This window comes from Mangifera indica, chromosome 4 (genome assembly GCF_011075055.1).
Source record: "Mangifera indica cultivar Alphonso chromosome 4, CATAS_Mindica_2.1, whole genome shotgun sequence".
Lineage (NCBI taxonomy): Eukaryota > Viridiplantae > Streptophyta > Magnoliopsida > Sapindales > Anacardiaceae > Mangifera > Mangifera indica.
The window spans coordinates 17,640,556-17,651,241 of record NC_058140.1 but is presented as its reverse complement, the minus strand read 5'-3'; the positions used below and the strand labels follow the sequence as shown (position 1 = coordinate 17,651,241).

The 10,686-nt window shown below is 32.7% G+C and overlaps 3 protein-coding genes across 6 annotated transcripts; all 3 read left to right on the top strand.

Moving 5' to 3' along the window:
* Positions 1–558: 558 nt before the first annotated feature.
* Positions 559–4,643, top strand: LOC123213071 (4-hydroxybenzoate polyprenyltransferase, mitochondrial-like). Of its 4 annotated transcripts, none has more exons than XM_044632415.1 (9): positions 559–717; positions 931–1,531; positions 1,722–1,843; positions 2,266–2,335; positions 2,465–2,614; positions 3,129–3,264; positions 3,340–3,436; positions 3,885–3,956; positions 4,423–4,643. In XM_044632415.1, the coding sequence occupies exons 2-8, from the start codon at positions 1,025–1,027 to the stop codon at positions 3,952–3,954; spliced, it is 1,152 nt and encodes a 383-aa protein (XP_044488350.1). In that variant the 5' UTR covers positions 559–717; positions 931–1,024; the 3' UTR covers positions 3,955–3,956; positions 4,423–4,643. The 4 variants fall into 4 exon arrangements, with proteins under 4 accessions (XP_044488350.1, XP_044488348.1, XP_044488347.1 ...); XM_044632413.1 differs by having other exon boundaries at positions 3,838–3,956; XM_044632412.1 differs by having other exon boundaries at positions 3,838–3,956; positions 4,406–4,643.
* Positions 4,644–6,385: 1,742 nt separating this feature from the next.
* LOC123212765 lies at positions 6,386–7,002 on the top strand. Its single transcript, XM_044631953.1, has 2 exons — positions 6,386–6,535; positions 6,625–7,002. Exons 1-2 carry the CDS (start codon positions 6,405–6,407, stop codon positions 6,839–6,841), a joined length of 348 nt encoding a protein of 115 aa, XP_044487888.1. The 5' UTR covers positions 6,386–6,404; the 3' UTR covers positions 6,842–7,002.
* A 2,413-nt stretch (positions 7,003–9,415) lies between these two features.
* Positions 9,416–9,892, top strand: LOC123214991. Its single transcript, XM_044635017.1, has 2 exons — positions 9,416–9,575; positions 9,665–9,892. The coding sequence occupies exons 1-2, from the start codon at positions 9,448–9,450 to the stop codon at positions 9,870–9,872; spliced, it is 336 nt and encodes a 111-aa protein (XP_044490952.1). The 5' UTR covers positions 9,416–9,447; the 3' UTR covers positions 9,873–9,892.
* The last annotated feature ends 794 nt before the right edge of the window (positions 9,893–10,686 follow it).

Sequence of the window (10,686 nt, the reverse complement as noted above, 5' to 3'; positions counted from 1 at the left end):
TGGATATTATAGACATTCAAAATTAGAAATCTTGTTATAGCATCTTTAGTTATATAATTAATTGATTTTTCGTTTACTTTAAATAAAAAATATATTGTAATTTTGTTTTAAGTTTTACAATAAAAAATGTGTCATGATAATTTGACACTTTACGGAATATTATAGGTTATATTTTAATAATTTTAAATTATATGAAATGTATATATAAATTTAATATTTTTTTATGTATTTTATCCATATAAGAGTTACGAGTGTCACAATTATATTAAAAAAATTATATAAGATTTGTTGTTTGAAAAAACAAATTCGGAATTTAATATAATTCCCTCATAGTTTATTTACTTTATTTTTCTTAATAATAAATGTTTAAAAATAAACCGTTATATATAATATAATATTGTTATTTTATCTATGGAAATGAATTTTACTTATATTAAAATTTTTAAATATATTTATATTCTATTTCATAATTTAATTTAATTTTTATATAATTATTGAAATGTTTGGCTAAATTCAAAATTTTGTTTATTTAAAAACAATATAAATTCAAGAAAAAGAAAAAGATTTTGGCGGAGAACTATAAGTGAAGACCCAGGTATTCATCGGTTAAAAAAGGTCAAAACCCAAACAGAACCCCGCCACCGGACCGGAACACTTGTACTCTCAACGCAGCTCAACGAACTACGTCAGTTCAGTTCTCAAGGAGCCACTGAAAAGGTCTAAAACTATTTTTCAAACCTCACGGACCCAAAGCGCTGTTGCTATTTCTGTTGTTAGCTTTTTTTTTTTGGGTCTTTTCTACTTCATCTTCATCTTCGTTTGCTTCTTTTTCCCTTATGTATTGTAATTTGATGATAATGTTCAATTTAGGTTCATTTCCTTTTGACTTCCACAGACATGTTTTAATCTGCAATTCTAATTTATTTTCAGCGGCCCTCTTTATTCTTCGCATCCATTTTACCGCAAGATCCACCGGATACAGCCCACATTCACCATCTCAAGAGCCTAAGAAGCCCCTGTCAAAATGGCCATTTTTTTGCTTTCTAGAGCTTCACGATCCAGATTACTAAAACCCTCTTTGTCTCTCTTGGCCAACACGACTAAATCAACAGTCATCTCTCATTCTCATCCCATATTAAATCCTAATTTAAACCCATTTCCTTCTTTTCAACGTTGGACTCCGAATCTCGAAGAAAGTCTTAGATTCGTCTCCATTGCTAGAATTTGTTCTACACCTTCAGGTTCAGCCGAGAAAGAAGATAAAAAAAGTGGTAATAATAGCTATGACATTTCATGGATTGACTTATATCTACCCAAAACAGCCAGGCCTTATGCGAGGCTTGCTCGCCTTGATAAGCCCATTGGGACTTGGCTGTTGGCTTGGCCTTGTATGTGGTCAATTACAATGGCCGCGGCCCCTGGACACCTCCCTGATTTAAAGATGTTGACTCTATTTGGCTGCGGCTCTCTGCTTTTAAGAGGTGCTGGATGTACCGTTAATGATCTCATTGATAGAGATATTGATACAAAGGTAATTACTTTTGCATTCCACCTGAAATATGCAAACTACATGTTATGGTTGTTTTTGTTATCAAGAACTTGTATAAGTCTTGTTTTTATTTTTAAATAATTTTGTGAAACCATTAGGAACATGTAATAAGTTGAATGGTTTTGTCTTGTACTCTGGATGTTTGATTAGAATAGATCATTATGAAATGCAGGTGGAACGTACAAAGTTGAGGCCAGTTGCTAGTGGTCTTTTGACACCTTTGGAAGGGCTTTGTTTTCTTGGATTTCAATTGCTTTTGGGTCTTGGGATTCTCCTTCAATTGAATAATTATAGGTTGGTGTTGCTTTAACTTAACAATATAGGTGCTTCTGTGATTATGAACGTCTGCAACATTTTTTAAATCTTATTCCAAATATTTATTGCTACTTTCTTGCAAATTACATCCCACTTCAACTATGAATAGGATTTATAGCTTAATCTTTGACATAACATCAGATATGTGATTTTTTATTTGCATTGAATTACAAAACTACAATCAGCTAAGGTAAGTTGTGTGAATATACTCAAATCTAACCGCTGGAATTAATAGTACTGTGGCATTTAATTTTCCGTGGTCAAATAAAAACAGTATATTCTGATAGAATGTTTCTGCTGTTCTTCAAACTGTTTTAGTTTCCAAATCTTGTTAAATCAGTGTCAACTGAATGTATATGAAAGTTGTGATACTTAGAGCTGAATAATCTTTTCTCTAACAGCCGTATTTTGGGGGCTTCATCCTTGTTGCTAGTCTTCTCTTACCCCCTCATGAAGAGGTTCACCTTTTGGGTAATGGTGTTTATATGCCTTTTTGGTTCTTCGATTTACTTGAAATTTGGTTTGATTCCTTTTATCTTTGATTAACAGTCTTCCAAGGTTTGACTGATGTGTTTGTAAAATAAAACTATTCTTGTTCAGCCTCAAGCATATCTGGGCTTGACCTTTAATTGGGGAGCCTTATTAGGGTGGGCTGCAGTTAAGGGGAGTTTAGATCCAGCTGTTGTGTTTCCAATGTACATTTCAGGAGTTTTTTGGACACTTGTGTATGATACAATATATGCACATCAGGTATAACAATAGTATATTTATTGAAGGTTATGGTTACTTCGGGCTGCGCTAATGCTTTGTAACCACTTTGTGGAATTAGACTAATAATCTGTCAGAAATCTTTTGCAATGGAAGATTTGTGTGTTTTAAAATGTCATTTCTCTTATTTTCTGTTTACTTAAAGAAAAAAGATGAAGTTGATGAAAATTATAGAATGTTTGAAGGAATTTGTGCAATTATTGTAACTAACTTAAAGTTTTACGTTAAATTCTTATATAGTCTGGGATGTTCCTTTTCACAACTTTATTGATTTGGGTTTCTATACAGCCTTATTTTCACAGGGTTTGTCCATTCTCAGTCAATGTTATGTTTATTTTTAAATGTTTTTTATGCATTAGGTTTTGCAATAGTCATCTATATATGCAGTTTTATTGTTTAAAGATTCCATGGTTTCAAGATCTAATGGGATGAGGAAAAACCTGTACATCACTTTTAGCTTGGTATAAAATGAATGATCTTGATGCCTTTGATGCAGGATAAAGATGATGATCTGAAAGTTGGTGTGAAGTCTACTGCTTTAAGATTTGGAGATTCAACTAAAAAGTGGATTTCTGGGTTTGGAATTGCATGTGTTAGCGGCCTTGCCCTCAGTGGATTCAATGCTGATATTGGTATTTACTTGCTTTCTGTTTGTCACGTTACTAATAAACTTCTCTTTTAATTTTTTGAACTCTTTTCTGGGACAGGGTGGCCATATTATGCATTTTTGGTGGCAGCATCTGGACATTTAGGTTGGCAAATATGGACAGTTGACCTTTCAAGCCGTGCTGATTGTAATAGAAAGTGCGTAACTGCTTTAAGTGCATATGCAATTTTTACAACCATTGAGTGAATATCTTTCTTTCTGCAAATATGAATATTTTTTTTTCCATTTTTATTAGCTTCTTGAGGAAATACTCATTCCACCATCTTATACTTCTTTCTTTTAGTAGAAAGGGATGGCTAGTATAGATATCATGTTATTATTGGAACTAGAGCCAAGTTTCATGCTTCTCTGCATAGGTTTTTCCAGTCTACTCGTAAAAGAGGATATATATATATATATATGTATGTATTGGAAGCAGCCCTTTTGTTGAAAATGACTTAAATAACAAAATCAGGTTTTATTTACCTGAGTCTAATATGTTTTGAACTTTTTTTTTTCCTTCGGAAATTTAGTATGTTTTCAACTTATTGTTCTGTAGATGTCAACTTGCTGATTCCATTCAATGCTTCTATTTTCTGGTACCAGATTTGTGTCCAACAAATGGTTTGGTGCCATTGTTTGTGGTGGGATTCTATTCGGAAGATTCATGCAATAAAGGTAGAGGTGCTTTTGACTTCATAGATTTGATGACACTCATGACAGATCAATTGTGTAAATTTCCTAATTCCACAATAGATTTGTTTACATTTACTTGATAACATGCTGATGCTGTCGATTGATCCACCAATTAGGATAATCTTAAATTCTTATTTCATGTGTTTTGAATCAAACACTAATGTCGTGGAGCAGTTGGGCTCATGTCTTCCTCTCTGTTATTGCTGCATAAGCTAGTATTTGTTAGTGCTTCAGAATATCTTTTCATTGATAGGCTTGTGAATTGGACCTTTGCAACATTAACCATTAATCTAAGCATTTTTATGTTTATTTTCGTTATAACTAGGATCTTTTGCAGTAGAATTTGGTAATTACAAAAATTCCTAGATAATATTGTTCTTGTAGTATCATATTGTTTTGGATAAATCACTGAATTCATTCTTCTGAATCAGGTGTTGCCTCTTCTCAGGTGGAACTGCAGGGCTCCAATGCTCGGACTGGGCTGTTTACTAACTTGGAAATAGATTATAAGCCTGGCGAATTTTGCTACTTATCTAAAGGATGTGTTATATAAATTGGGATATTTTGAGAGTCAAGATCATTTTTTTGAATTCGAACTGATAATTTCTGTGATATGAAGAAAAATATTTAAAATTTCTTACAATGAATGTCAACAATTTTCCCATGAAATTTTGTGTTGTTCCTATGCTGTAGTACATTTTCAATATTGCTTTTAATAAATTTTTTCAGTGAATTCAAGCACTTACCAAATAAAGAGAAAGGCTGCAGTATAGCACTCTTACATCATGCATTTTGAAGAAGATTCATGATATGAAGTTTGGCCAATTTTGAATTATAAGGTTATGTCAATATATATGAAAGAAATGCATATAGTTTCATCGTGCATTTTACCATTGCTTACGAATTGTTGTGAAATAGGGGAATAAAGAATCGAATTCTAAAGATGTTGCTGAGCTAGAATAAAAGGAATATGCCTAGTACAAGCATGAAAGACAAGATCGGTGGTCATGCATAGAGCAAGCTGATTATCATTGGTCGAGAGGGATGAAGAGGAATATTGAGCTCATACAAAACATAACAAGACTATCGAACATCAACAACACAAGCAAGAACATGATATTCATACTTTACACTAGATCATAACACAATAATTTGTTTCTTGATAGTCAAGAAGGCAAGGTTGTGACCAAGAAAAACACAACTATTAATAATAGATTATTGAAAGGAAATATCAACGATCTAGTAAACATTAAAGTAAGTTAGAAGATAAAAAAATTATAGTTACAATAAAAGGTGATACAATAAAACAAGATGATATTCATGTATTAAAAATTTGACGACACACATGGTTTAGTGAGTATGAGCAAAAAATTGTTGAGTTAACTGATTCATAACAAACGTAATATTTATCCTAATGAAAGGGTAAATATTGAAAACCACTAACTAACTATTCTATAATAGAGCGTGACATCAAGAAATAGTTCATCATCAATTGATTGTGCCATCTTGCAAGTGACAAAAGACGTGACATAAGGAGCACAAGACTATGCTATATATAAAATGTTATATGCACATTATATAATATAACTTAAAAAAAATCATATCTCAAAAGATGACTATTGAGATAGGAGAGCTAAAACCCATATATAAATCTCACATTAGTTATTTATATTTTTCAATGTGAGATTTAAGTCTTATACTTACACTTGAGATTCTAACATACCACTACGATTCATAGTCCTAACGCCCACACAGGAGGGGGCAAACACTATAATGTCGATGTCATCACCTGTGCAGCACGATTATAATAAAGAGATATAGTGATGACTCTGATACCAAATGATACAAACCTTAGGAGAACCACACCTCAAAAACTAGTTATTAAGATGGAGAGTCCAAGGCTATATAAATCACACACTAGTTACCTATATTTTTCAATATGAGATTCAAGTTTCATACTTTATATTTGAAATCCTAGCAGTAGACTAAAAGGGAAAGAAAAAAGTCTTTTATTAAATTAAGAAACTAAATAATTCTATTAATTTTATTAGCTATTTCCTTCATTATGTTTCTCTTTTTCTCATTGTTTGTTCAATCCATCCTTCTAATAGCAAGTGCCAAATAAGCCATTTTTATTCGTACAACTCAATGAAAAATAAAGGAAGTGGAAAAAGCTATAAATATAATTTACCAAAAATGGTTGATAAAGGCTAACAATGGAGAGGATTACATATATGAAATGCTCTTGAATAGGAGTAATGATAGTAAAGTTTGACCATTAATTCCAGAAAATTAGGGTTAATTCAGGTGCTCAGAGGAAAGTCAAGCGAAGAATTTGTTTCCCATGGCGAACTTGAAAACTATATATACATATTTCCACCTCCAAACTTAACACAAGAAAAAAAAATTATCAGGTAAGAATAAAATAAAATGGCTAAACTTATAAATAATGTATCAGTTTGTTTCTTCTTCCTGTGTTTGGCAGTTATTACCCCAAGGTTGCTCGCACATTTTGAAGAAGGGGCTCCCCCCGCCGTCCCCGTTACCGATGCAGTTGGCAAGTGAGTAATGTCGTCAAGAGAATGAAGTGCGTTAAAGTTATTAGTTTGAGTGTGATGTAATAATTTGTTTTGATTTGATGCTCCCGCAGGGCTGAAAACACCGCACAGGAGGCAGACGCAGCCGCGCATGAGCCAAGCGCAGCCACAGGGGGAAGTGGCGTTAGCACGCCTCTGAACGAAGCAGGGATGACAGAGGCTGAAGGGCCAACCCAAGACTTAAGCAGCGGCAGCTCTTTCCCCCCGGCTGAAGAGCCAGCCCCGTTCTCCAGCTTTTTTTCCAACAAGATGGGTAGATTTTTCCCTTAAAATATAAATTCTTTTCTACAAATTTGTAAGGGATTGTTATAAGTGGTCGAAATAATGGACCACAAGATTTTTGTATCCCAACCCCACAACAGAAAGGAGGCATTTATTTGTATGGTATTATTTACTATTAAAAATTGTAGTAAGTGAAAAAATTTAATAATGTATTTTGTTATTTTATTATAATTGATATTAATAAATATTTTATTTTGCAACATTTTTGTAATTATATTTATATTAAATATCACCAAAAATCATAAGAAGTAAATTTTTTTTTTAATTTTTTGCATTTTGTTTGTAACTCTTTTCGTATTTTTTCTCAATCCTAATTTTTGTGGAACAGTTTTGATTTCACCCCTAAGTAATCATAATCAGCCCTAAATTAGATTCAAAATCATGTATCAGGTCAGATAGTCCTTAATATAGTTTAACTTAAGTTAAAAATAGGGGTGTGCAAAAAATTGGAAAAGGATGTAATTTGTACTGTGTTTGCAAAAATTTTGATGGCAAATTTTTTTATTTGAATTTTAATAATATAATTACAAAAAAAATTTTGTCATATCATTGTTGTATCTATATATCACAATAAATATGTATAAAAGAAAATAAACTACATTATCTGAAGCATAACTCAACAATCAATGTAAAAAATTTTGTAACAAGGAATACGGTGAGTGAAAACAATATAACTTAATAACCAATGCGTTTCAATTCATATCTTAATGTGGTATTTTTGGACACTTGACATCTTAAATGCCCATTCATATCATTTTGAACCGTTAGTGTCGTAATTTTTTCAACGTTGTCATTTTGATGAGTAATATCAAACAATATACATTGATATCTTAAATGTTTGATAAAAACATATGACGTCCTATATGTTCATCATATAGGTGCTCCTAATATATTTGTCAATCTGGCTTTGGGCTAAGAATACCCTAATCACATAAGGAGTCAAACCCCTTATTCTTCTATAGCGAACAAACATCTTAGATGTTAAGACACCCAATGCTAAGTGCGTGCATGAGTATCTCAGATATTAAGACACCCATTGTTGAGTGCATAATAAATTACATGAATATCATTATTAACAAAGAATAACACTGATATTTTCATTCCCACACTGCATACAGTATGATGAGTAAAAATGATATACATCGTTTTCCTATTTTTTGACTCGAGTCTATGCTAGTCGGTAGGGCTGGATTCGAGCCAAGCTGAGTTTGAGCTCAGCTTGGTTCACATATAGTTGAGCTTGAGCTTGTGAAAGTCAAACTCAAACTCGGCACGACTCGTTTTTCATTATTAAAATGACGTCATTTTAATACATATTGGTCAAAACAATATCGTTCTGTATTAAAATTTTTAATTGAAAAATTTGGCGAGTAGTTTAAGCTTGTATAGGGCTACCTCGTTTCAGACTCGTTAGAATCGAGTTTAAACTCGAGCTCGAATGGGCTCGATTTGGGTCCAGCCCTACTAGTCGGGGTCCGTGCTAGTTTTAAAAAGAAGTTTAACCAATTTTGAATTCTAAGATTATGTCAATATTAGAAAGAATGCATATAATCAATATAACAAAAGTTTTGTCATCCATTTTACCTTTGCTTACAAATTGTTATGAAATGGGGAATAAAGAATTGAATTCTAAAATCGTAAGTGTATTAGAATAAAAAGAATATGTCAAGTGCAAGCATGAAAGACAAGATTGGTAAACCATGTATTATAATTGATTGTAATCAGTAAAAAGAGATGAAGATAAATGTCAAAGTCATGCAAAAAATAATAAAACATCGTATATCAATAACAACATGAGTAAGAACACGATGCTTAAACTTCATATTAAATTATTGACACAACAACTTGCTTCTTGACAAACAAAAAGACAATGTTGTGGTAAAAAAAAAAAAACTATAACTATCAATAATAAATTATTAAGTGAAATATTATCAACTTGATGAATATCAAAATAAGTTAGAAGATCAAAAATAAAGTTACGATGAAAGGTGTGATCATAAAACAAGATGATCTTAATATATCAAAAAATTGATGACACACATGACTTGGTGAGTAGAAGCGAAAAGCCGCAAAGCCACCTTATTCACAACCAAAATAACATGAGACTTGGGTGAGAGGATAAGATAGTAAAGATTCCTAACTATTCTTTGATAGATAGAGTGTGACATCAGGAAATGGTTCATCATCAACAAATTAGGTCATCTCGGAAGTGGCGAAAAACGTGGCATAAAGGGCACAAGACTAGTCCATATATAAACTGTTACATGCAAGATATGTAATACAACTTTAGTATTATATCATTCACCTATCTTTATTAAATATTTATTGAATTAGCTTTATATATATTTATATATGTAGCTTTTCCCACCTCCTCTATATATAGAGAGGATTACGTATATGAAATGCTGTTGAATAGGAGTAATGATAGAAAAGGTTGACCATTAATTCCAGGAAATTAGGGTTAATTCAGGTGCTCAGAGGAAAGTCAAGCGAAGAATTCGTTTCCCATGGCGAACTTGAAAACTATATATACATATTTCCACTTCCAAACTTAACATAACAAAAAAAAATTTATTTCGTACGAATAAAATAAAATGGCTAAACTTATAAATAATCTTTCTGTTTGTTTCTTCTTCTTGTGTTTGGCTGCTATTACCCCGAGGCTGCTCGCACATTTAAATGAAGCGGCTGCCCCCGTCCCCATGGCCGACGAAGTGGGCATGTGAGTAATGTTTTCAAGAGAATGAAGTGCATTCATGTTATTTTTTTAAGTGTGATGTAATAGTTTCTTTTGATTTGGTGATCACGCAGGGCTGACGACACCGGGAAGGAGTCAGATGCAGTGACAGTGGGAAGTGACGACGTCACGCCGCTGAACGAAGCGGGAAAGCCGGAGGAGCAAGGATCTGAAGTTGAAGAGCAAGGAAAGAGTGAGGAAGGCGGTGCCGATGATAAGGAAGAGAAGATCGGCGGGGAGGATAAGGAGAAGGAGAAGGAGGAAAGGAGAAGAAGAGGATGAAGAAGGAGAAGAAGAAGGAGGAGAGAGAGAGGAAGAAGAAGGAGAAGGAGGAGAAGAAAAAGGAGAAAGCGGACAAGGCAGAAGAATTAAAAGAAGATCAAGAAGAAGAGGATGAAGAAGAAGATAACGAGGTCGAGAAGGAGGAAGAAGATGAGGTGGCGAAAGAAGATGCAACGAAGGGCGGCCCCAAGGCTGAGACAGAGGCTGAAGGGCCATCCGCTGAGAGTCAGGCTGAAGGGCCAAGCCAATACGCTCGCTTTCTTTACAATAAGATCGGTAGATCTTTCCCTTAAATTATAAATTCTTTTATGCAAATTTGCATGGGATTGTTATAAGTGGTGGAATTTTTTAATTTCCCCACTAATTAACTAATTTCTCCCATCATCTTATGAAATAAAACTATTATTTGTATTACTTTATAATAATTAACTTTCCCATTTATTTTAGAGGTGGAGTATCTTTCTTACACTATATATCATTCAATAAACTGAAAAGAAGCTTGTTATTAATACATTAATTTAAGAAGCTAATTAACTTATATTAAATTTAACAAGCTAAACAATGTTTCATAATACGGGTATTATCATATCACTACCACATAATAATACATAATTTTGCATGTAAATTTTCAGAAAAACTATATGTGTCTATTTTGGGTATACAAATATGTCATTGTAATTAAGTGTTTTGAATTAAAAATAAATAATACTCAATCATATAATGATATGTATAAGTATATATCTATCTGTATACTCAAAGCGGATATACATAATATTGTTCATAAGTTTTGGAACTTTTTTTTTTTGAGAAAAAG

Excerpts from the sequence above, each read along its gene's own strand:
- LOC123214991 (XM_044635017.1), top strand. The coding sequence starts at position 9,448 with ATGGCTAAACTTATAAATAATCTTTCTGTTTGTTTCTTCTTCTTGTGT. Across the intron at positions 9,576-9,664 it reads ATGGCCGACGAAGTGGGCAT|GGCTGACGACACCGGGAAGG; the intron begins GTGAGTAATGTT and ends GTGATCACGCAG.
- LOC123213071 (XM_044632412.1), top strand. The coding sequence starts at position 1,025 with ATGGCCATTTTTTTGCTTTCTAGAGCTTCACGATCCAGATTACTAAAA. Across the intron at positions 1,532-1,721 it reads ATAGAGATATTGATACAAAG|GTGGAACGTACAAAGTTGAG; the intron begins GTAATTACTTTT and ends TATGAAATGCAG. Across the intron at positions 1,844-2,265 it reads CTTCAATTGAATAATTATAG|CCGTATTTTGGGGGCTTCAT; the intron begins GTTGGTGTTGCT and ends TTTCTCTAACAG.
- LOC123212765 (XM_044631953.1), top strand. The coding sequence starts at position 6,405 with ATGGCTAAACTTATAAATAATGTATCAGTTTGTTTCTTCTTCCTGTGT. Across the intron at positions 6,536-6,624 it reads GTTACCGATGCAGTTGGCAA|GGCTGAAAACACCGCACAGG; the intron begins GTGAGTAATGTC and ends ATGCTCCCGCAG.